Below are 24,213 nucleotides of genomic sequence, written 5' to 3'. Positions count from 1 at the left end.
CCCCCCGCCCCCCCCCCCCCCGCCCCATGCCACCCAAGGATTCTCAGCTCTGTGCCTGCTGCTCCCTTCATCTCTTTTGCTGGCTCCTGGTTCTTAGCAGAGGAGCACGCTGAAACACTTCCCACAACCTTTCAAGCCTAACTGTACCAGTAGATGTTCTTTCCTTATTCCCTGTGTTTACATTTTTGCTGTTTTATAATAAATACTAAAAATTAATAGCAAAAACAATCTCTCAGAAATGGCTATTACACATACTATTTTAAATGCATTCAGTTTAAATACATTTGATTTTAACAAAAGATAAAGACAGCTGATATTTAGGCAAATGTTCTTTAATTAGCTTACTACCATGTAACTGTATGAAGGGGAAGCACATGTACACTAGTCTACATCTATTTAAAGTGCAAACGTCTACGCATTTTCTCATGTGGTGTGATAAGACCCTCAGCACCTGAGCTTCCTCAGGCCATTTTCATCCTGCTCCTTTCCTGGACAGACAACCATCATCCACAGCTCAGATTGCTGATTCTTACTACGAGGTAATACTCTATTCTGAACCACCATCCAGGGTATTTTGGGACATACGAGGGGCTTCTATAGTTAAATTCAACAAGGCATTACAGATTACAGATATCTTGTGGGTTGGGAACAAGCAAACTAAATAGAGACAACTGTGTTTCAAGTATCACAAAAGTTATGGACATTTCAAAATGCCCAAAGTACATTAGAAGCCATGCACCTAGCAGTTTTTCTTTTTGCCACAAGATGGCAATAAACTTCAAGTTGTGTGGGGGAAGGGCGGGGAGGGAAAGGATCAGTTTTCTAGTTAAAACATGTAGTTTACAAATGTCTACAAAAAGCAAAAAAGAAAATCACTTGTAAATAAGACTACCCATTCTGTTTCTTATTTATAGTGAAATTTATGAGTGATTCTTCCCAAGTAGAGATTAAAAAATAGCGCAAAATTCCCACATTGCTACAGGAAGTCCCATTCTATCCAAAGAAACATATCTAACAAATTCTTCATTTTTCTGTAATTTTTATTACTTTAAAAGATCAAGTAAATAACAGTGGCAATAGGCTGTTATACAATCTTTTCTCCCTAAGGACAGACAGCTAAAAAGCTCTACTGTCAATTCCAAAGAAGTGGATATCAATTAAGTTAACGCCCTTAGAAAAATTAAATACCAGGCTGCAAATACACCTGAAGAGTGATCCTTAAGTCTCTGCCGCCTCATGGAGTTACTGCAGAAGCCTGCAGCTAAGATTTGGGGCTCTCCAATCAAATCACCTTGGAGTTAAGCCTTGACTCCCTCAATTCCTGAATACACAACTCTGAGCAAACCAGCTAAGCTTTCTGGGCCTTGGTTTCCTCCTCCCCACATGAGATGGCATGATACTTGCAATGCTCCTGGGAGGATTTAAGTGATGGCACACAGGAAGAACAGTACTGCAGGCATGCAGCAAACGTGAGGGAAAACTGCTGTTCACTCTGTGTGACTTACTCTTCATTTTAGTTTTTGGAAAATTAATACTGTCACAGGAACGCCTCAGATTAGAACTGATGACAGTATTATTAGAAGTTAGGCCCACAACTCTACCCACAAATGAGATCTCTTGATGCTAAGCAGGTAAGTCTCACTAGATGTTTCTCTGTGGGCTATAGACCCATGCATTTAAGCTACTCTCCAGTCAGGAATCCTTTTTTTGCTGTTTTCAAGTCTCTTGAAAACTGTGTGTGGGTCCCTGCAAGTCCCATCTGTGCTCGAGAGAACACTGTCAGGGCACAGTACAGCACAGAGCTGAGAAGCATCTGAAAATGAACTGCAGCATGAAGTACATCGACATCCCGGATGATACACTTCAGGGGTCACCACAGAAACACTCACCGTTCAAACAACACTGATAATAGACGGGGAATCTCCTTACATCTCAGGATTACCTCACTGGTTTCGAGCTTTCTTAAACAAGTTAAGAATAGAACTCCAGCAAGTTAATATGACTAAAAAGAAATGTAGGAATTGAAGTAAGTGTTGTCCTATGTCTAAGTACGTCTAAGTCGGCAGGGCTGCCTGCACTCAGCTCTCACAGCAGGGTCTCTTCCCTGGTGCCATGTTCCAAGCATCTGTATCAGGAGGGAGCGTGTGACTTGTTTTAGGTTTTAGATCACAAAATGACTTCTGGTCCAAGACATGAGATGATTACATTCACACTCCCTTCCCCATCACTCCCTGTAAAACATCCTGAGACAGTGGCTTCTTAAAGCAAAAGGAATCCTAGATTCTGAGCCAGGAGGAAAAAGAGGCTTTAGTGACCCATGATGGTCTTGGAGGAAAGAAGAACACACTTTTCCTAAGAATCAGATGTTTGTTATTGTAAAACAACTTAGATTAACACAGTAACCACCTTCTTCCAGTGTACATGCTAACAGGTGACCACAGACATAAAACAGGTGGGAGAACATACATCCTAGTGGGCAGAAGTGATGGAAAGTTGACGAATGTGAAACCTTCAGAACTCGAGAACGGGAAGGCATACATAATGGAGACTGAAATCTGTCTCCTTGGCATCTGGGCTCCAGCTGTGAAGCACCTTCACCTATAGACAAAAACACCCAGAGCAAGCCTCACCTCCGCAGCTGAGCGTTCTCACTTCTCAGGGGCTGCAGGGCCAGGGCTATTTCAACTTCCACATTTGGGTGGCCACCCACTGCTGAAAGTCCAGATATGCACGCCTCTACTTCTGTCACCAACCTCTGAACTTCTGAGTCCTCTATAAAAGGCAACTGAGTAAAATCAGTATTTTAAATTGACAAGATTACTGGCATGTATTACTAAAAGTCTTTATAGATAATATGTACTCATTATAGATTTCAACTTCATTACTCATGATTATTATACATATTCCACTTTTCTTTATCTTGCCGTTCTGTATTTACCTACTCAGAACTATTCTAAGGAATTGGTAAACTGAGTAAAGAAAGCTTAATCTTAAATCACAAAGCTATTATAGTTAGTGATTTTTTTTCCAGTTAAATGAAATGGGAAACAGATCTCCACATCACTCCTGGTTGGCACTTATCAAAGCTCTAAGGTAGACTTAATGATGCTGTGCAAGTTTCCTATAACTGTTACTCTAGAAACAACAACAACACTTTGATCCTGCATTTAAAACTATAGTTCATCACCACTTGGTGGTGGCACACACCTTTAATCCCAGCACTCTGCAGGGGTGGGGGGGTGGGGGGGAGGAGTAGAGATAGGAGGTGGAGGTGGAGGGGGCAGAGGCAGGGGGATCTCTGAGTTTGAGACCAATCTGATCTAAAGAATGAGTTCCAGGTTGCCAGAGCTACCCAGGGGGAAAAAAATGTGTCTTGAAAAACTAAAATTATAGTTCATTTTAGGTGATTTAGTTGGCAAAATACTGAATGTGGATTTTCTAAGATATGACTTTATTATTTAACTTTTTAAAGTACAGCTAATGTGACCCAGCCGACCTCTGCCTTTTGTTACTAACTGTGGAGAGCAGCCATGACTGGAAGTAGTCAACACATGCAAGGAGCAAGTTCGTATTCCATCCTTTTTTGTCCCCTCTGTCCCATCAAAGCATTCGAGATAATTAAGTATATATATACAGGTGTATTCGCTTCTACAGTATTTGAATTCTGGTAGAAAGTGCATGCACAATGAACAACTGTGTCCAGCAACTGCGTAGTCCTCTCTCTATAGAGCAGTTCTGCTCATGATTCTGAAGGTGGAGAGCTGGCTCAAACAGGTTTTAGAGTTTTGACCATAGTCAAACCACATAAAGATTCCATGACTTATTGTGTCTAATATGTTTGAATTATGTATGAAGAGCACAATAGCTAAAATGAAGGAATGGAGACACATTGCCTCGTGTATTAATTTTCTGTGGTGAGAAGGCTGGACACCTAACCTCTCAGCAATAGGAAAGCTATATTGCTACTTACTATCATCACTTACCATCCTACACAGTCGTTTTTTACGTTAGTCCTTCCTCCTTTCTAATTGAGATTTTTTTTTCATTCTTTGGCCAATATTTCAATGACTTCGTTCTTTTAGCCTAAGCTTCTTCATAGTTAAATAGAACAACAACAAAAAAAAGGTATCTATCTCCTTGAGTTGCTGAGATTAGAATGAGATACTATTATCCTTACCTGAAATGCAGGTGATTACAGGAGTGCTCTGAGACTCACGAGAGGTCACTCGAGAGTACAGTACAGTGCTGAGCAAGTGAGCGCTCAGGACAGGGGACACCGGTGCCACTGCTGCTGCCATGATTAAAGATTTTGGCAAAAGAAAAGAAAGAGCCAGGTATGGTGGCACATGCCTTTAATCCCAGTACTTGGGAGAGGGAGGTAAATTGCTTTCTTGAGTTCAAGTCCAGCCTGATCTACAAAGCAAGTTCCGGGCTAGCCAGAGCTATATAGTGAGTCCCTATCTCAAAAAATAAAATAAACAAAAAACAAATAAACAAAAACTGTCTAATTTGAAGATGTTAAAGCTGCAATTTTGGGCTGGAGAGATGGCTCAGTTGTTAAGAGCACTGACTTGCTCTTCCGAAGGTCCTGAGTTCAAATCCCAGCAACCACATGGTGGCTCACAACCACCCATAATGAGATCTGACACCCTCTTCTGGTGTGTCTGAAGACAGCTACAGTGTACTTACATGTAATAATAATAATAATAAATCTTTTTTTAAAAAAACCTGCAATTTTAATACTTAACCTATGACTTAACTATACTGTATTTACAAGGATTTTAGAAGTCTGTGTATGTGTCAGCCTATAAATGGCAGCTATTCTGTTAGTTCCACAATTAATTACTATGCTTTCTAAGATGACATATTTATAATTCATTCCAAGCAAATGCCACTACTTTAAAACACACACGAGTACACACACACACACACACACACACACACCAAAACAACAACTTGGCTCAAAGACCTTTTCCCTTGATTTAAGAAAAAAGCACTAAACATGAACAAAGAAGCTAGTGAGCAGCTTGGGCTGTTACATAAAGTGGGGTCTGTTTAACAATGTAACAGCTAGTTATTAAATCAGAAAAGTCAATTTACATCTTTGTTAAACAAAAAAGTCATCTAGGGAGGAAGACTAGGGACCCAACACCAGCAGCAGCTGCAGAGCAAGCTGGAAGCTCTCCTAGACGACATGAAACCCTGTCTCAAGAAACAAACAAAAGCCCTAAAATGCAAGACAACAAACAGAGATCTTTTCCTTATTGGGTCAAGATACAGTTCTGTGAGAAACACCAGAAACTCCTGCTCCATCACCGTCATCTGAATGACATCTAGAAAACACAACACAGCTACCAAGCATTATAGAGTACAGAAAAACATGAAGTGCTCATCTACCTTCCATCAGGGCCTTGAGCTCTCCCAACAAGCACTTGGCAAGTCTGACTTTTTCAGCAGTCTGGCTCACATTTTCTGCCTGCTGCACATTCTTGGCTATTTTTGCATCTTGCACATGTGTGCTTAAATGCTTTCCTTCATTTGTGTCCTCTTCAATTTGTTCTTTGGCACATTTTTCTTCATTAGTGGCCAAGAAGGCTGGCTGTAACTGAGAGGGACTTTGGTATGCCTGACTGTCCGAGAGAGCGTCCTTCCCGTGAGCTGGAAACAGAGCTGTGTGTGTTTGGAAGCACTTTAGGAACTCTGCTTCCTCAGGAGCTCTCTGTTGGGGCAGAATACAACTCGCAAGATCCAGCTGCCGACTCTTTGCAACAGCTGGACTGTCAGCGTGGGGAAGGCCACATGCAACTCCAGGATGGACTCTAAACGGATCCCTGGGAACATCACCATACTTCACAGAGGTCGCTTGACTTTGTGATTCAAACTGGTTATCAGCATCAGTCTGAACTTCCTAAGGCAAGAAAACAGCAAGCCTTCAACGTGTGAGCAGACACTGTAGGACTAAAAACCACAAGTGAATTAGTAGTAAAACATAATTCTCTACCATTACTAACCAATTTTGGATATTTTCAGCTTTCCAGCAAGCTGGACTTCCTCACTGCACAACAAAGACTAGATTTTCAGAGCTTAAGTAGATCACTCTGCAATGTGGGAACATTAGCCACGATGAAAATAGGTTGTTTACAAATGCCACACATGCTTTAAAAGCATCAAAAATTAGTCCACATTTGGACTCAAACAAACATTTTCATTTTGAGAAACATTTTAAGAAGCAAGTTCAGAGGCTGGAGCGATGGCTCATCTGTTAAGACTTGTTACTCTAGCAGAGGACCTAGGTTCAGTTCCCAGCACCCACATGGCTGCTCACAACTCCAGTTCCTGGGGATCCAATGTTGTCATGTATGTGGTGCACAGACATACATGCAGGCAAATCCCCACACAAATAAAAACAAAAAAGGTATTTTATTTAGAAAACACACACAGAGCTTTGATTAAAATATATTCAGCAGGAATGGAGCCCAGTGGTCCTGTCACTGTCTTGAGTGTGAGGTCCTGGGTTCAATTTTTAGGACCACAGAAATAAAAATGTTTGTGCATATATTAAGTGTATATGAATTTTAGAGAAATAAAGCTGTTAGTTCAATGTCAAATCAGAGACTAGTGATTTTATTATACAACTTAGCTCAGAGACATTTATCTTAAGAGAAAACACCCACAAAATACAGCTTAACTATATAAAAGGCATATTTCAAGAAAACAGTCATACTACAGTATTAAGTGAAAAGGCAGCACATAACTGTGAAACAAAGCTCTCGTTTTAAAGACGCAGCGTTAACCGAGAGAAAACACACTTTACCAGGACCAGGGCACTGGCTGTGCTTAGTGCTCAGAAGGCTTGCTTTCCCTTTTCTCATGATTTCTTCTCTTTCTCTCTCACTACTGTTCTTAAGAGTTAAAAGTTTTTAATCCAAAAATATTATGAAATTGGTTTTATATCCTACTATATTTGATCAATAAATTCAGTACATTGCTAAGATGACAATTTCTCTAAGCAAGCCACTTTTTTAGTAAATAACTATATATACCCACAGAGTGGACCATTAGGGGGCAGGATGGCTGCTGAGGTGGCCAGACAGAAGTGGAAGGAGAACAGCCAAAACCAGAATGTGGTGTTGCCCGAGAGCCTACGGAGTTAAAAAGAAAGTATGCATTATTCACACCTTACAGTGCTTATATAATTACAAAGTAATTTAATCATAGTTCACATTCAACATTTGAAGCTATGGTAGGAACTAACCTGAATTAGACATGGTATGGCACACAGCATGTACTCCATTGGGACCATTTTTTAAAGCCAAGCTATTCATCAGTGACATTTGCGTCTGCACATGCTCACAGAGGGCTTGGTATATTATGGGTGAGTACATTCTATAATGATCTTGTAGTGAGCAGCGCTGGGCTGTGTCACTCCCAGTAGAAGCTTCGTTAGATATCCAGTTCCTATTTTCTGATGATACTAATGTGGAGAAAGGAAGTGAGTGTTTAAATATGAGTCTTCAATAACTTTTACTCTAATATCTTTATAGTAACTCCCAGAAGAAAATCATCCCAAGTTCTTTTGAAAGTAATTAACTAAGTTTCCCCAGTCAAAATTCATGTGTACTTATTAAAATCTCTAGTAAATGCCACCTGGAAAATCTCCCTTTCAGTTACAACACCTGTACTGCATTATCACTAAAGGTCACTAAACTACTACCTGGTTCCTTGTCCTTGCTTCTCAGTAGAAAACAATACAAAAGAAAAAACACTTTGTAAGTTTCTACGTTTTTATAGTTTAAAAAAAAAAAAAAAAGGTCAAAGAGTGAGAACAGTGGACAATCAAAAAGAAAAAAACAATCTTAATTTAGCATTGAACATTTCCCCAGATCTGACCACCATCTATCTACTTTTCCAGCTCTCTATTATTACATTCAACTCAAGTCTTCATCAATCTAGGCCAGTGTAGACACGTGCCACGGGACTTCTTGTGGTATCCTGGGTGCTTCTTGCTGCTTCTGTAGACTCGAGCCATTCTGCAGAGCCTCACAGTTTCTTGTGGATCAGGCCACTGCTACTGATTCATGGTTGGTGTTTTGGACTACACTACTGATACCCGACAGTGAAGATTATAATTGCCCCAAAGAAGTATTTCTAAACAGGCCCACATCCCCCATTTCCTACTAACCTTTCTTTTCTCCTACCTCCGGTAGGTGAGCCAGAAGTTGAGGTTGAGGTGTTTAGGAACCCTCATTAAAGTAGGTTTTGGAAACCCTAAGCCTGCACCCCCTCTCCTCCCAGCTCTTCCCCCTACCTCCACCACCATCTCCTCTGTTTCTCTTCAAAAAAGGGCAGGCCTCCCATGGATATCAAGCAGAATCTAGGCAGGAGTGTGTTTTATCTTCATTATTAAAGGCCTCACTAGTGTATATGCAAAATATAAGCCTGGTATTAATAAGCTAAAGAATGAAAAAGGTTTTGATATAGCACTGTTTTATAATGGGTACAAAAAAAAAAAATCTTGATTCTATTTCCCTAAGAAGATTCTCCTCCCCAAATGTTTGCTAAACAGCATTAGCAGAAATGAGAGGCTATAGTAGATCATAAGTTAACAGGTCACAAAATGAACTTAGAAAATAGCTTGAGTTAGCACCTACAAAAAACAAATACAAATGACCCAATCCCATGAGCACGTACGACTGCTAAAGGACATATACTAGAATGCTCACTTAGTAGCTGTATAACCTTGAGGATTTGCCTAACCTTCCCTTCCCTTTTCTTATACTGGAAAACTGGTGATTGAAAGAATACTGCTCCTATTCTGACAACAGTTACCCAATAGATTCAAGCACTGCAGAAGGCAGGCGCAGCCTTTGCAGGCCCTGCCCCTGTCGTTCCTGGGAAGAAGCCCATACTGTCTATTGGGTGCTATGCAGCAGACTATGACAGCAGTGAGTCTTTAAAACCCGTTTTCCTGTGAAGATGTATGTACTGCTGGAAAAGCCTGAGCATGGAGGGCCATGTAATGTAAGACTCACAAGGAGGCAAAGGTAATTTTCTATAAAGGTAAAAAGAATATGCTATTTGTTCTAATCCAACTCTCAGGCACACACGGCTCACAGGCACTATCCTACTGAAGTCCATGGGAAATCTCCCAAACCAAGTGGGACCTTCTGGGACAACATCCAAGAAAACTAGAGAAGTCTACAGGGGGGAAGAACAATCGACTGGTGGACTGCACAGTCCCTTTAATAACTAAACAAACCCACTAAGCTGTCTGACAATGTGAGGAATTTGATGTTTACACATCATCTTGAAAATGAATCTTTAAATCCCGATGGGCATTACTGAGCGCATGGAGAGCTCAAGGTTTCATTTTTTGGGACACACCACTGAAAGGTGAATGTGACTCTTAGGACTACACTCTAGAAACCTGGCAGGGCTGGGGATGATAGCTTAGTGGGGTGTTTGTTACTCAAGCACCCACTTAAAAAGCCAGGCATAGTCATGGGCATCTGTAAACCTGGACCAGGGGAGCAAGAGACAAGAGGCCCCCCGAGGTCAGCCCGGCTGGAAGAGCAAACTAGGCTCTGTGAAAAGATCAGTCTCAGCAAACAAGATAGATGGAAGTAGTGCAGAATATTTGTGCTGCATGCATGAAGCCCTGGGTTCAAGCTCCAGGACTACCAAATAAATGAATAATAAGATGAGGCATGAACATTCTAATATCGAACAAAATCAACTCAATAGAAACAGATGTATAAGAGTTGCGGGTCTTAGAAACACTTAGCACTTAAAATGAGCAGAATGCATAGAAACAAACACTTATCTAGGACTAATTGGCTATTCTGGGTCTTTTGTTGTTTCATATCAAATTGAGGATTTTCTTTCTATTTATGTGAAGAATGAAATAAGGATGTTGATTGTAATTTCATTGAATAAGTAAATTGTTTTGGTAGGAAGGTCTTTTTTCACAATGTTAATTCTACCAAGCTGTGCTTGGGAGGTCTTCAAATTCTAGTATGTTTCTTAATCTCTTTCTTCGAACATTTAAGGTTTTCATTGAAGAGGTTTTTTTACCTCTTTTGTTATGTATATTCTAAATATTTGATTTGATTTGAGAATCTGGGAAGAGGAGCGGGTCCATGACCTCTCTCACAGCAGGCTTATTACTCATGTATTAAGACTGGTAAATTTTGAAAGTCAATTATGTGTCATAACACTTTGCTGAAATTATTGATAATTTCTACAATTTTTCTAGCCAAATTTTGGGAACATTGGATATAAGATAATATAATCTTCAACTGAAAATAATTTGACTTAATATTTCCCCATTTGTATCCCTTATCTTGCTTTATTGCTCCAGCTAATGCTTCAATCACGGTATGGATGAGCAGTAGGGACAGTCCTCTCCCATTCCCGATTTTAATGGCGCTTATTAATGGTTTCATTCATTTAGGATGATATTGGCTATGGGTTTGTCATTTACAACCTTTATTATGTTGGAATATGTTTCCTACAGTCCTACTTGTTCTAGGGCTTTTATTAAGAATGCATGTTGAATTTTATCAAAGACTTTGTTTTTTTGTGCTCCCATTGAGATGATCATATGATTCTTGTAATTTTTTTGTTCACGTATTTGGTTTTTTACATTTATTTCTTATATATGTTAAAAATAAAAGAAAATAAAATAAAAAAGAAAAACAAAACAAGAGCAACGACAACAAGTCAAGGCCATTCTCAGCTTCATATCCTGTTTGAAGACAGCCTGACTTTCATAAAACTGCCACCAAAATAAATACATAAGTAAACCAAAAAAAAGAAGGAAGACGCCCAATGTCAGCCTCTGCTATGCGCACATGCACACAGGATTGGAGCAGCCATTTTTTCCTTTACATGAGGGGCGGGCAGTCATCGGCCTACCCACCTTCTTAATGCTTCTTCACTATATGAACACCTCCAGCATAGGCTGCTGCTTCCTTCAGTTTTCAGAGTGCTTGGTGCCGCCGATCACTTCCTCACACAGAGGTACCCTAACTCACCCCTTCAATTTCCTGTCACTCTTTCAGTCCATCCCCCAACACTGGTTACAGAGCTAAAGTCAATCGGTAATACTATGCTTGTCTTTTTACTTTGCATAACCTCATTGTTATTAAATACAAAGACAGAGTAAAATGCAAATAAGATCACCAACTTCTAAATATTGCTGAACTGTAAGTAGCACTTGGCAATGTCTCAGCACAGAGTAAACACTCAGCAATGTTATATCATCCAATAGTTGCAAACTGACCAGATAAGTAAATACTTCATTTTAATAAATCTTGCTATCTAGAAATACATTTCTAAATGTGATCCCTCTGAGATGATGAAAACCCATAGCAGTAACAGATCATCTCTATCAGATGAGCTACAAAACTAGCTAATAACTTCCTATAAAGTATCAGTTTTTATTAAAAATAATTTTACAATAAAGAAAATAGAAAAATATCCTCTAAAGCTATTTTAACTTTGGAGTCTAAGATGATCCACAGGAGATCACAGCCCACAGCACAGCACAGCACACAATCTTGTCCTCTCCTTTGGAATCCTAGGCCTCTCTTTTTAGACTTCTGGTTCCTTAAGAACTGTCTAATCTGAGGAGCTCTGAGTCCACGTTAACAGGCCCATGTTCTCAATCCACTAGCTCACTGGACTTCCTTCTGTAGTCTTATCAAACTGAGCTACACAGTCCTGCCTCTGCCAGCAGATGTCGCCATCCCACAGAAACTAAGAAAGTCCAAACAGGCTTCTTTCTTAAAAGGCCAGAGAGAATAAACATTTCAGGCTTATGAGCTAACTTGTCTCTGTCACAACTACTCAATGCCACTGTAGCCACCGTAGTACAAAAGCAGCCATACGATCTATGAACAGTAGGTTCTAACAAAGCTTTAATTATAAAGTAAAACTAAACACCATTTCTAAAAACACAACTGGCTATATGGAACTGACCCTAGTTAAGACTGATACTGTCCAACAGGAACATAATATAAGCAATATATGTAATTTAAAATTTTAAGTAGTCATACCAAAAAATTAAAGGGACGACTTACTTTCCATGTTTTAGTTACATGTAGCCAGAGCTGAGGCTGCAGCTCAGTAGTATAGCTCTTGCCTACAGCACTGAAGGCCTGAGTTTGATCTCCAACACCACAAAAATAAAGAAGGAAATATAACAATAATACTGCCATTTCAGTGTGTAATGCCCAGCATATATTTATAGCATACCTCAAAACAGATGCTAAATGTTTATGAGAAACATTCCGTCTCTATTTAGACTGTGTATAATTTATAGCTGAAAGGGTAGATTTACACGCCAGAAGTATCCCAAAAGTCTTAGTAGTTTTATAATTGGATATCAGTTTTCAAATTTACTAAATTAATTAAAATTTCAGCCTAGGGATTAGAAAAATAGCTCAGTCAGTAAAGTACCTGCTGGCTCAAACACAAGAACCAGAGTTTCCATCCCCAGGAGCTGGCAGGGACTGACAGGCAGTATGGTCCTTAACCCAAGCAAAGGGGAGGCAGGGACAAATGGATCCATGGAGTTTAGCGGCCAGCCTGCCTAGTCAAATCCATAAGCTTCAGGTTCAGTAAGAATAAAGGTAGGACGTGAATAAGGAAAGACAAACATGTGTAGCACGTGGGTACACAGCACTAGTGTGAAGACATACATACAAAAATATACACACATTCAGCCTACCAGTGTAGTGATCGCTTATAAGTACCACCTGTCAATAAAAAAGCCTATGGCAAATGAGCTGAGGCAGGAAATAGGAGGCGGGACACTGGCAGGAAGACAGAGGAGAGGATTCTGGAAAATAGAAGGCATCGGAAATTTGAGAGCCAGATGCTGAGGAAGAAGCAGGTGGGGACTGGAGGAGAGCTAACTAACCAGCAGGTAGATGAACTCAGGATAGAACTAAAAGAAAATTCGCCCTGGACTTGGGTGCATGAAGCTGAGGAGAGGTAACCAACCATGTGGAAGACATAGAATAGTTAGAATGGGTTAAATAAGTTTCGAGCTAGTCGGGGGAATGAGCCAAAGCTTATGGCCTAGGCATTAATCAATAAATAACGAGTCTCAGAGTTGTCATCCCAGGAGGAGGGGCTGGAAAAAGGGACTTACATTATTACACACTAGGTCACTGTCACATTTCAAGGCACAAGTGAGCAGTGCAGGCAAACAGAACAGAAAGTGATTGGTCTCTGTCGTAGTCAGGGTTTCTATTTCTGCACAAACATCATGATTAAGAAACAAGTTGGGGAGGAAAGGGTTTATTCAGCTTACACTTCCATACAGCTGTTCATTCATCACCAAAGGAAGTCAGGACTGGAACTCAAGCAGATCAGGAAGCAGGAGCTGATGCAGAAGCCATGGAGGGATGTTCTTTACTGGCTTGCCTCCCCAGGCTTGCTCAGCCTGCTCTCTTATAGAACCCAAGACTGCCAGCCCAGAGATGGTCCCACCCACAAGGGGACCTCCCGCATTGATCACTAATTGAGAAAATGCCTTACAGCTGGATCTCATGGAGGCATTTCCTCAACTGAAGCTCCTTTCTCTGTGATAACCCCAGCTGTGTCAAGCTGACACACACCCAGCCAGTACAGGCTCCAAGATGGAGAAATGAAGGGAGCTGGTTTTCTAGCCTAACTAATGCTCATATGGGATGACAGTGGCCAGTCTTTCCATCTCTATTTTCTAGGCTGTTTGCATCTTAATACCCAGGGGGATTGTCTTAGATGTTTTGTTTTGTTAAACTCTACCCCTTGTGTGAAAACGTATGCATGCCCTTAAGCACTGACTGACACTTCTGGCCCATCTCAAGAGCAGGAATATGTAGTCTAGTTTGATTGCTATGCACTGTATATGTGTGGAAACATCACACTGTACCCCATAAATCCCATGTTAATTTAAGAATGAAAGTCATAGTGTAGACTGTTTCAACTTCATTTTGAACTGTTTAATGCTATAGGCCTTTAAAAGACAATATTCTCAAAACTTGTTTTAAAGTATTTCCTGAATCACTACACTTAATCTTCAGCAAGGTTAACCATGAAAGATACATCATGGTTTCGGATACAATCCGTGTCAACCATTGGCAGGCTTTTTGTCCTATATCCTAACTATAGTTCAACAAGTTTATTCTTTAACTAAGAATATATACACACAAGTTAATTTTAAAATATTATGATTTGGGGCTGGAGAGATGGCTCAGCAGTTAAGAGCATTGGCTGCTCTTCCAGAGGTCCTGAGTTCAATTCCCAGCAACCGCATGGTGGCTCACAACCATCTGTAATGGGATCTGATGCCCTCTTCTGGTGTGTCTGAAGACAGCTACAGTATACTCATATAAATAAATCTTTTTTAAAAATTATGATTCAAATTCCCAATACACATGTAAAAAGTTCAGCACAGTGGTCCATGTCTGTATTCCCAGAACTGGAGAAGCAGGGACAGACAGATCCCTAGCGTCCTGGCCAACCACTCTAGCAGAACTGGTGAGCTTCAGGTTCAGTAAAAAGACATCTCAACAAACAGTGAAAGACACCTGGCATTGACTTGATTCCTGAAATGTACACACACACACACACACACACACAATTAGCTTTTAGTAAATATAGGGAAAATACTTACATATTTCCTTTCGGACCACTGAAGGAATGTGTTTTTCAGGCCCTTTCTTTTTAGATCTGTTCTTTCTGCCTTCTAAAGGTTTAGAATTGCATCTGTTTTCCGAATATGCCATTTCTGAGCCTGCTAATAATAAAAGGAAAGGCCTGTAAACATGAAAACGAGCTACCTCACTGATAAAAGATGATCAGCAAAGAACTTTAAAAGAGAAAACCTGAATCTTCATTTTTCAAAATGTCCCGCAGCAAAGAAGCACAACCGTCAAGTCCCTGGACAGTGTCCGTCTGTAGGAAGAAAGCCGCTTAGAGAGAAAAGCCCACCATGCCTCCTCAAATACATCTCTTTCTACGCACTTTATCACTGTAGAAACCTGTCTTAAAGCGACGACAGCCTATTTACTTCCTGGTGCAAACCACACTTCCCTTTGCCACTGTCGTCCATTTCTTAGCTTTACCTGAGGTCCAATTAAAATAACATATTGTGTCCAGTCACTTTGACCTTACCTGACTTTCTGAATCAGAATGAACAGGACAGGCGGGATCTACATTAAAATGTGCTATTTTTCTTACGTGGGTCCTAGAAAACAAAGTTGATATCCTTCAAAATATTTGCAAGTATTTTTTTTCAAAATATGTAAACATCATTTCCTTCCCTGCAAAGACAGAAAAGAAAGCTCATCTCTCCACATGTGACGTGGCTAAGACACTGGAGAGTATGAAGAGCACCAAGCACTGACTGGCACTGGAGAGTATGAAGAGCACCAAGCACCAAGCACTGACTGGGTTGGAATGACCCAGGGAGTGATGGTATATTCTGAGAACATCTTACATTCTAAGGGACTGAACTTTTGCTGGTCCTCACAGCCGTAGAGAGTAATACACCTTAAGGTCACACACGACTAAAACTGTTCTCCCAGTTCTGCTATCCCAAACTGTTTGCTTAACCTGCCTCAAGAGAAGAAAGTAACGACCAAACCCACCTCTCTTAGATTGCCCAGGTAATCACATTTTATTACAGCCTCAGCTAATGCACAGCTGCAACCTCAAGTTATTCTGCCATGTCCCTGACCCAGAGTAATGCACGGGCATCATTTGCTAAAGATGGCAAACACAGACTTGAAAGCAGACTCCTAAAATCTATCTTGTAAAGGTTGAAAGCCACCATTATAGATATTTGCTGATAAGCAGTGTTTGCTGTCTAGGTCAGTTGGAGTGACATAATCCCTTGTAAAACTCTTAAAGATTCCTGTAAAGGGTCCCATTCCTTCCCCATGGATGCTTCTAGTGCTGCACAATAAAGACAACTCGAAGCCCTCTGTATTTACACACAGACACACACACACACATGTGGGGGGGGGGTAGACACACACAGATTTCACAGGGCAGCCTTCAGGCAGACAGATTCAGACTCATAAAACAGACCGAGAGGCCGGAAGGAAGACACAGGGAGCATGAGTAGAGAGTTAAGTCTGGACTCATTCTTGGTTAAACACAACTCCAAGAACATTTCTTTCCTTAATGTGACACTGATGTGTTACTGGTGACTTTGACTTAATCACTAATGATTTATAATCTGCATAGCACCCAACTACTTGTTGAGGCAGCCCCACTTATTTTCCTGAGGTAGGCAAAATATGGTCAAGCCCTAAGACCTTAAAATTTGCCTTAATCTTAATCTAAGTTCAGAGTTCCTGAATTTGGGAGCTTAGAAAAAAAGTACTCACCCTTTCTTTCCATTTGGTAACTTGGCTCCAGGCTGCCTTCCTGAAGATATCACCTGTGACATAAAATATTACACAAAATATGTAATTACTGTTCCAATGACTGGCATTCTGCATCCCTGCAACAGAACTCATGTGTTTTTTCATACATCCAAAGTAACACAGTAATGTTCATCCCTCCTTCTTCCTGCCCTGGCAACAACTTTCCACTTTCCAATTATCTGACTACAGAGATGTTGGGAAGACAGTTCAGTTCAGAGGGAGAATGCTTGTCCAGCATACACAAAGCAGGGAGACAGCTCAGCAGGTACACTGACTGCAGCTCAAGCACGAGGAAATGAGTTCAGACCCCCAGCCTCCTCATAAAAGCCAGGCCTGAGGGCCCGTCTATAACCCCAGCAATGGAGTGGAGGGTGAAGAGCCTCGTGCTGGGGATTACTGCAGCCAGTCTAGCCACAGCAGTGGAGAGCTCCAGGTTCAGTGAGAGAGCCTGTCTCAAACAATGAAGTGTAGGTGTCAGAGGAAGAGCAGTGATCCTGACCTCCACGCGCACACATGCGGAGGCCACAATCAACTCTCCACATAACTCTGGTCATCTTCTAACTTCTTAGACGGCTGGGCAGGACTAGGTGGCGCACGCCTTTAATCCCGGCATTTGGGAGGCAGAGGCAGGCGGACTTCTGAGTTCGAGGCCAGCCTGGTCTACGAAGTGAGTTCCAGGACAGCCAGGGCTACACAGAGAAACCCTGTCTCAAAAAACCAAAAAAAAAAAAAAAAAAGGGATGACTTTTATGTAGACAAGGTGTTCATCTTCACATGCACCCAGTGTTGTAGAAGCTACACAAGAGCATTGTCTTCAGGCAGGAAAACCGGGTATCTGCAGAAGCTGATAAGAGAGCCTTCCAGAGCAGGGCAATTGGAAAACTTTATATCATATGTGCTTTATATCTCAGTAACTGTATCTGATAAATATAATCTCCACTCAAAAGAAAATGTTAAGACATCCAAGCTCCTAATCCTCCCCTCAGCCCACTCCTAGGCGCCCTCAGTGTTGGCGGCCGCATTCAAGTCTTCACATGGTCACGGATCTCATAGCAAGAGTCCTATACAGTGATTACCAAATGTCCTGATGTTATTTACTCTTCTCTATTTGGATATGCACACACACAAACACTATGTATTTTTGCCCCAAATAATGTTATAGGAAATAAACCTTTACAAACAGGTTTACAAAGGATTTACAGTATCATACTAAAACAAAAAATGTCTTGCTTGACATATATAATCTCAAAGTAGATAGAGCAACATTTTTTTGTCTGACCATTTCAAAATAGGTAGAGATTACAATATTCCTAAATGTTTCTTAAGAACAAAATTCCCAAATACAGCTATAAAAATTAAAAACTTTAGCATTATGCTGTAATCTAGATAGACATGATTCACACTGCACTAATCTCAATTTTGTCCTTTATAGAAAAAGAACAAAGACCATGCCCAATCCAGAGTCACACTTAATTGTTGTGGTTCATGGTCCTCCTTTAATCTGGAATAGTTTCTTGGGCTGTCGTATTCCATAGCTTTGACATACTTGAAAAGTAAAGGCTAATTATTCTGCATAATGGTTCTCTGAATATTTAGATTGGCTGTTTCCTCATGATCTGACTCAGGTTAGGTATTTCTAGCAGGAATACAGCAAGAGATATGTCATTCTCAATACAAGTAGGCAAGTGATATTCATTTGTCCTGTTACTAGTGATATACAATGATATACTGGTGATATAAAATGGTATCTGCATGGATTTTCATCATTGAGATTACTATTTTTGCCAGGCAGTGGTGGTACACACCTTTAATCCCAGCCCTGGAAAGCCAGAGGCAGGCGGATCTCTGATTCACTGTCAGCCTGGTCTACAGTGCAAGTTCCAGGAATGCTACACAGAGAAACCCTGTCTCCAAAACAAACAAACATACTATTTTATCTTTCTAATCAAGTATTTTATAAGATACCTTGACATGACGGGGCCTAGCAAACACAGAAGTGGATGCTCACAGTCAGCTATTGGATGGATCACAGGGCCCCCAATGGAGGAGCTAGAGAAAGTACCCAAGGAGCTAAAGGGAACTGCAACCCCATAGGTGGAACATTATTATGAACTAACCAGTACCCCAGAGCTCTTGACTCTAGCTGCATTTGTATCAAAAGATGGCCTAGTTGGCCATCACTGGAAAGAGAGGCCCATTGGACTTGCCAACTTTATATGCCCCAGTACAGGGGAATGCCAGGGCCAAGGGGTGGGGGTGGGTGGGTGGGGGACTGGGGGGGTGTATTGGGGACTTTTTGGATAGCATTGGAAATGTAATTGAGGAAAATACCTAATAATAAAAGAAAAAAAAGATACCCTGACATTATGTGGCTATCCTCAAACTCTCTCTCAGTAGTCTGAACATCCATTGATGGTTCATATTTAAGTGAATGTTTTATCAAACTGTGACATATTTATGTAGCTACGCAGTTCCTTCTGCATTTATTAGCTGACTTTCAACTAATAGAACAGGACCTTTCTTTCTTCCTTATTGATTGATTAGTGTGAACACACTGATTCCTATTCTAGTCAAAAGACTATGACTCATTACTAATAGTGATGCTCATATGTAAACAAATATACAGGTGGATACACAATACAAAGTGGAACGAAAGAACAAACATTAGGGGATGCGGAAGGAGTGAGTGCAGGTGATGAACATGAGAGACGAAAGAGGACAGAAAGGTAATTGTTCTAATTGTAATGGAAAAGTACATTAATACACAATCAATAGTGATAGTACGAAATCCAGGGTGAAGCATCACAGCTTCAGAATGGCTATTCTAACTGGACAAAAGTTCACTGAGTTCTACAGACCCAGTTCTTTGTATCTGAGTGATTTTCATTTGTGATGTTTTCTATTAATGAGTTTTTTAATAATAAAGTTTATTAAAATTTTGCTTTAAAAAAATGAATGCTTGGGCTGGAGAGATGACTCAGCAGCTAAAGCACTGGCTGCTCTTCCAGAGAACCAGTTCAGCGTTCAGGGGGCACTGGCTGCTCTTCCAGAGGCCCTGAGTTTAATCCCAGCACCCACACAGAAGCTAGCTTACAGCTGTCCATAACCCCAGTTCCAGCAGATCTGGCACCCTTGCACAGAAATGCAGGCAGAACACCAATGCACATAAAAATAAATAAATCTTTTAAAAAAGAGTATGATGCTCAAATTGTTTCAGAGTCAATCAGGAAGGCAGCTCCTTCAAGTTGGATACTTTAACATTTTTAACCAAATTCCAAAGCTTTGTTAGATCTTATTTTTTTTTAATAGAGAATGTCACAAAAACATTTAACATCTCCTCTATCTTAACAAAATAAAGTATTACCTACAGGTACAATATCTCACTGACTCCTAGATTTCATACACTTAAAACTTATACCTACTGAGTAGCAACCCCATGCTCTCTATAGCCAAGGCTCTGCTTCTGAATTGGTCTACCTCAGACACATGTATGGGAAAGCAAGCAGCAGCTGTCCTCTAGGAACAGCTGAGTCCACTAAATCAGTCTCACAGGTCACACTGCTACTGCATATGGCAGACTTCCCTTAAGGCTGAGTAATATTCCATTAGATATATGTGACCGTAATTTCTTTACCCACTCACTCAGAGATATTTAGGTTGTTTCTATGTCTTAGCTGTTGCGATGAGTGCAGCAATGCAAGGAATCGCAAACAGCTCGTTAAAATCTTGATTTCAGCTCTTTTGAATAAATGCCAGTAATGGAGCTGGCTGGGTCACCTCAGCTCTACTTTAAATGGTTTGGGTTTTTTTGAGACTGGATCTCACTGTTATTCAAGTTGGCCTTGAGCTCATCATCCTCCTGCCTCAGGTTCCCAAGTACTAGGACTACAGTTGTGCACTGTCGTGCTCAGCTTATTTTCTGAGGAAGCTATTCTATTTATATTCCCACCAGGACTATACAAGAATACCAATTTCTCAACGGCATCACTAATACTTATTTTGTGATAGAAAACATTTTAACTTCCATTTCTTTGATGACTACAGCATATTTCCCTAGACATAGTGACAACATGCATCCATTCAAAAAAGGAAGTCTCAAGACAGGTTGGGGGGGGGGGATACAAAATATACATTAGCAAAAAAGACATTATAGGTATGTTGTTAAATGGTGGGAAACAAAGTAAACCCCAAATCTACTATATGCCAAGTGCTTTCTAAATCTCAAAGACAGAGATGAAATATCCTAGTAGTAGACTAGCACCAGGTCCAACATGAAGTGATTTGTGGAAGATTGCAAGATGCGTAAGGTGGCCTGAAGCACACCCAACTAGCGGAGATGTGATGGTGTTGGAAAAATATTCTAGAGACAGCTCTTGACATGAGGGCTAGAAGGAAAATGGAATTAACAGGCCCACCATAATTTGAAAAGACGTGGAAGCACGACAGGTCAGAACACCCAGGGCACAGCAGGGCTAAAACTAGTTTAGCTCTATTGGACCTGATTGGATGGGGCGGGGACTGCAAAGGATCCAAAATGGCTCTGTTCCAAGCCAAATGTGTATCTTGAAAATGGGTTTCCCTGTCGTACTTGGAGCAGTTACTAGAGAACATCAAGAGTCACGCGTTTGAGAACGATAGGGTTGGTACAGCCACTTACTGGGAGACTCCAACAACAGAAACAGAAAATCAGTTAATAGAAGCACTGAGAAGCTGAATCGGGGAGAGGATTAACTCAAGCTAAGAGGTTAGATCCTAAGAACTTCCCAGATAGAGATGTTATTAGGCAGTAGAACAAATTACCAAGGCAGAAATAGGAAGCTTTCGGTAACTGGCTTTGTAGAGTCACAATTGCTGGATAACTATGTAATATTGGAAACAACTGCAAAGCACAGAGCGGGATGGAGGTCACTGCACTGGTGATAAAGGCTGGGCTTCGAACCCGGGGTCTGACACCAAACTACGCTCTGGAAGACTGGCACGGCCGCCCTGAATAAAGCATTCATCTAGGGACGTCCTCACCACTTCGGGCGCGCCGCAGTTACTGTTTTTATTATTTTTTTTTTTAGCACCTTCCTAAATCCCCCTCGCCTCTCGCCACCCCACAGTGGACTCATCAGGTCCGCAGCCCTCACCTGGCCCGGTCGAGATCCGGACCTGACCATTTCTCTCAGCCTCAGAAGAGCCCAGGCGTAGGGAAACGAATACTTGAGAAAAAAAGAATTAACCGCCGAGAGGTCCGGACCTCCCTTGTCCCGCCCCCTGAGCTTCCGCTTCCGGGAAGGAGGCTGCGGATCGGCGCGGCTCATAGCCTCCTTGGCGCTAAAAGGTTTTCCTTTGGGTCGGGACCTGGAGCCCTGGGCGTGCGCAACAGACTCCGCGTGCTCTAGCTTGCCACGCCCAGGCGGAGAGTGGGAGAGGCCAACAGACGGCCCGGGGGGGCGGGGCTCGGGCGGGGCCTGATGTGGGCGGGGCCTGACAGGAGGGGCGGGGCGAGGAACTCCTTGGCTTTGCAGTACTCCTTTCAAACTGGTTGAAGTGGGAACCAGGGCCTGCCAGCCCATTGGGTAAAGGACTACCGCTGGATTTCAGAAGCTTTGTGTACTGTTTTAAGTGTATTTGTTCTTGAGAGTCAATAGAAATCTAACCTGAACAGTGTTCAATGGTTAGGATTTTGGGTTTATTAAGTGCATGGTTTGGGTGTCTACTTTTTCTATCGAAATAATTGCTGTTGATAAAGGATGGCAGTATTTTTTTTTTTTTACCACTGATAGCTGCACTAAATAGAGAATGGTGTTTGAGACACTATATTTGGGATTGTTTTAAATCAAGTTGGAGAGAAATTAACCCGGTTGACTCTTCCTTCTATGATAAGATGGCTACCTTTGTTTAAAAAAAAAAAAAAGGGTTGCGTTGATTTTAAAACCCTGGGACCTGTAGAGACTTAGTGGATAAGAGCAACTCTTGCCCTTGCAAAGAACCCAGGTTGGTTATCCACAGATAGTGGGTCACAACCATGTAACCCCAATTTCAGAAGATCTAGTGCTCTCTTCTGCCTCCTCCGGCACCAGTCATACAAGTGGTACTCACACATGCATACGACATTTTAAAGAAGGATGTATAAGTATACACGCACACACACACACACACTTGAGACACCTTTTCTTACCACATAATTTTGCCTGGCCTGAAACTTACAATGTAGACCATACTGGTCTGAAATTCACAAAGACCCTCCTGTTTTTGCATACCTAATGCTGGTGCTAATGGTGTCTGCTATCACACCCTACTTAAATAAACATTTTTTAAAAAATGAATTTAAATGGGGCTGGAGAGATGGCTCAGTGGTTAAGAGCACTGACTGTTCTTCCAGACGTTCTGAGTTCAATTCCCTGCAATCACATGATGGCTCACAAGCATCTGTAATGGGATCCAATCCCCTCTTCTGGTGTGTCTGAACAGCTACAGTGTACTCACATATATAAAATAAATAAATAATTCTTTTTAAAAAATGAGTTAAAATATAGCTGAATAGGTGGCTCATAAGTTAAGAGCACTAGATACAACTGCAGAGGATCTGAGTTCAATTCCTAGCATCAGCTCACAGCTGTCTACAACTTCATTTCCAGGGAATCCAGTGCGCTTTTCTGGCCTCCGGTCACCAGCATGTAGTACACGGATATTCACACAAGGAAAACATCTATACATGTAAGAAAAATTAAAAAATAAATAAAATAAAAATATATACATTATATAAATAAAATTATATTTTATGCACATATATATACACATATACATATTCCACAAGTAAAATCTTCCTATCTGTATAGTAAACACTCCAAGCGGAGGGATTTTAATATTAGTTGTGTTGGCCACAAGGCAGCATGTTCCCCAGGATACTTATGAATGCCACCTAAAACAAATCTTAAATCTTACTTAAAACGATGAGGTGAAGGTTTTGCAATTTATTTTTAGTAGCTCTGTCTTAGTCAGGGTTTCTATTCCTACACAAACATCATGACCAAGAAGCAGTTGGGGAGGAAAGGGTTTATTCAGCTTACACTTCCATACTGCTGTTCATCACCAAGGAAGTCAGGACTGGAACTCAAGCAGGTCAGGAAGCAGGAGCTGATGCGGAGGCCATGGAGGGATGTTCCTTACTGGCTGGCTTCCCCTGGCTTGCTCAGCCTGCTCTCTTATAGAACCCAAGACTGCCAGCCCAGATATGGTCCCACCCACAAGGGGCCTTTCCCCCTTGATCACTAATTGAGAAAATACCCCACAGCTTGATCTCACGGAGGTACTTCCCCAACTGAAGCTCCTTTCTCTGCGATAACCCCAGCCTGTGTCAAGTTGACACAAAACTAGCCAGTACGAGCTCTATTGGGGTTCTCCAGTGTGACCTTTGTAGGTGGCAACCTTATGCCTCAATTTCAAATTTCAAAAAGTTGACCATACTTAAATGACCTTAAAACTCTCCTTTCTTTCCCCATCCTTCTGGTAAGCATTCACCTGAAATCAAGGATGTTTCCCTTTCTCTTTCTTTATAATTGTGTGTGTGTGTGTGTGTGTGTGTGTCCCTGTATGGGTTTGTGCACATGAGCTCAAGGCCTTCAGAGGCCAGAAGAGAGCATTGGATCCTGGTGGGGGCACGGAGCTTCTTGTAATCACTAGGACTGGGAATATTCAGCATGCAGAGGTGTCTCCCCAATGAAGGAGATAAAAAAAACATTTCTTTCATCCAGAAAGCGGGAGTGGGTTTTGTTAACAGCCTGGTAAACTCTTTGCT

At 41.3% G+C, this 24,213-nt stretch overlaps 1 protein-coding gene across 2 annotated transcripts in view; it reads right to left on the bottom strand.

Moving 5' to 3' along the window:
• Ccdc14 (coiled-coil domain containing 14) overlaps nucleotides 1–21,769 on the bottom strand; it is a 34,542-nt gene extending 12,773 nt beyond the window's left edge. The window contains exons 1-9 of one of the 2 annotated variants that reach the window (XM_029470199.1): nucleotides 21,560–21,769; nucleotides 16,389–16,441; nucleotides 15,169–15,241; nucleotides 14,880–14,949; nucleotides 14,669–14,788; nucleotides 7,256–7,474; nucleotides 7,048–7,142; nucleotides 5,398–5,908; nucleotides 2,631–2,772 (exon numbers count right to left, since the gene is read on the bottom strand). In XM_029470199.1, the coding sequence (XP_029326059.1) occupies nucleotides 2,631–2,772; nucleotides 5,398–5,908; nucleotides 7,048–7,142; nucleotides 7,256–7,474; nucleotides 14,669–14,788; nucleotides 14,880–14,949; nucleotides 15,169–15,241; nucleotides 16,389–16,441; nucleotides 21,560–21,733 (1,457 nt within the window). In that variant the 5' untranslated portion in view covers nucleotides 21,734–21,769. Of the gene's footprint in view, nucleotides 1–2,630; nucleotides 2,773–5,397; nucleotides 5,909–7,047; nucleotides 7,143–7,255; nucleotides 7,475–14,668; nucleotides 14,792–14,879; nucleotides 14,950–15,168; nucleotides 15,242–16,388; nucleotides 16,442–21,559 lie in introns of both variants that reach the window. The other variant, XM_021184924.2, reaches the window with a different exon arrangement.
• Nucleotides 21,770–24,213: the final 2,444 nt, after the last annotated feature.

Source organism: Mus caroli, chromosome 16 (genome assembly GCF_900094665.2).
Source record: "Mus caroli chromosome 16, CAROLI_EIJ_v1.1, whole genome shotgun sequence".
Taxonomy (NCBI): Eukaryota; Metazoa; Chordata; class Mammalia; order Rodentia; family Muridae; genus Mus; species Mus caroli.
The sequence above is the reverse complement of the archived record's forward strand: the minus strand, read 5'-3'. Positions and strand labels throughout refer to the sequence as shown.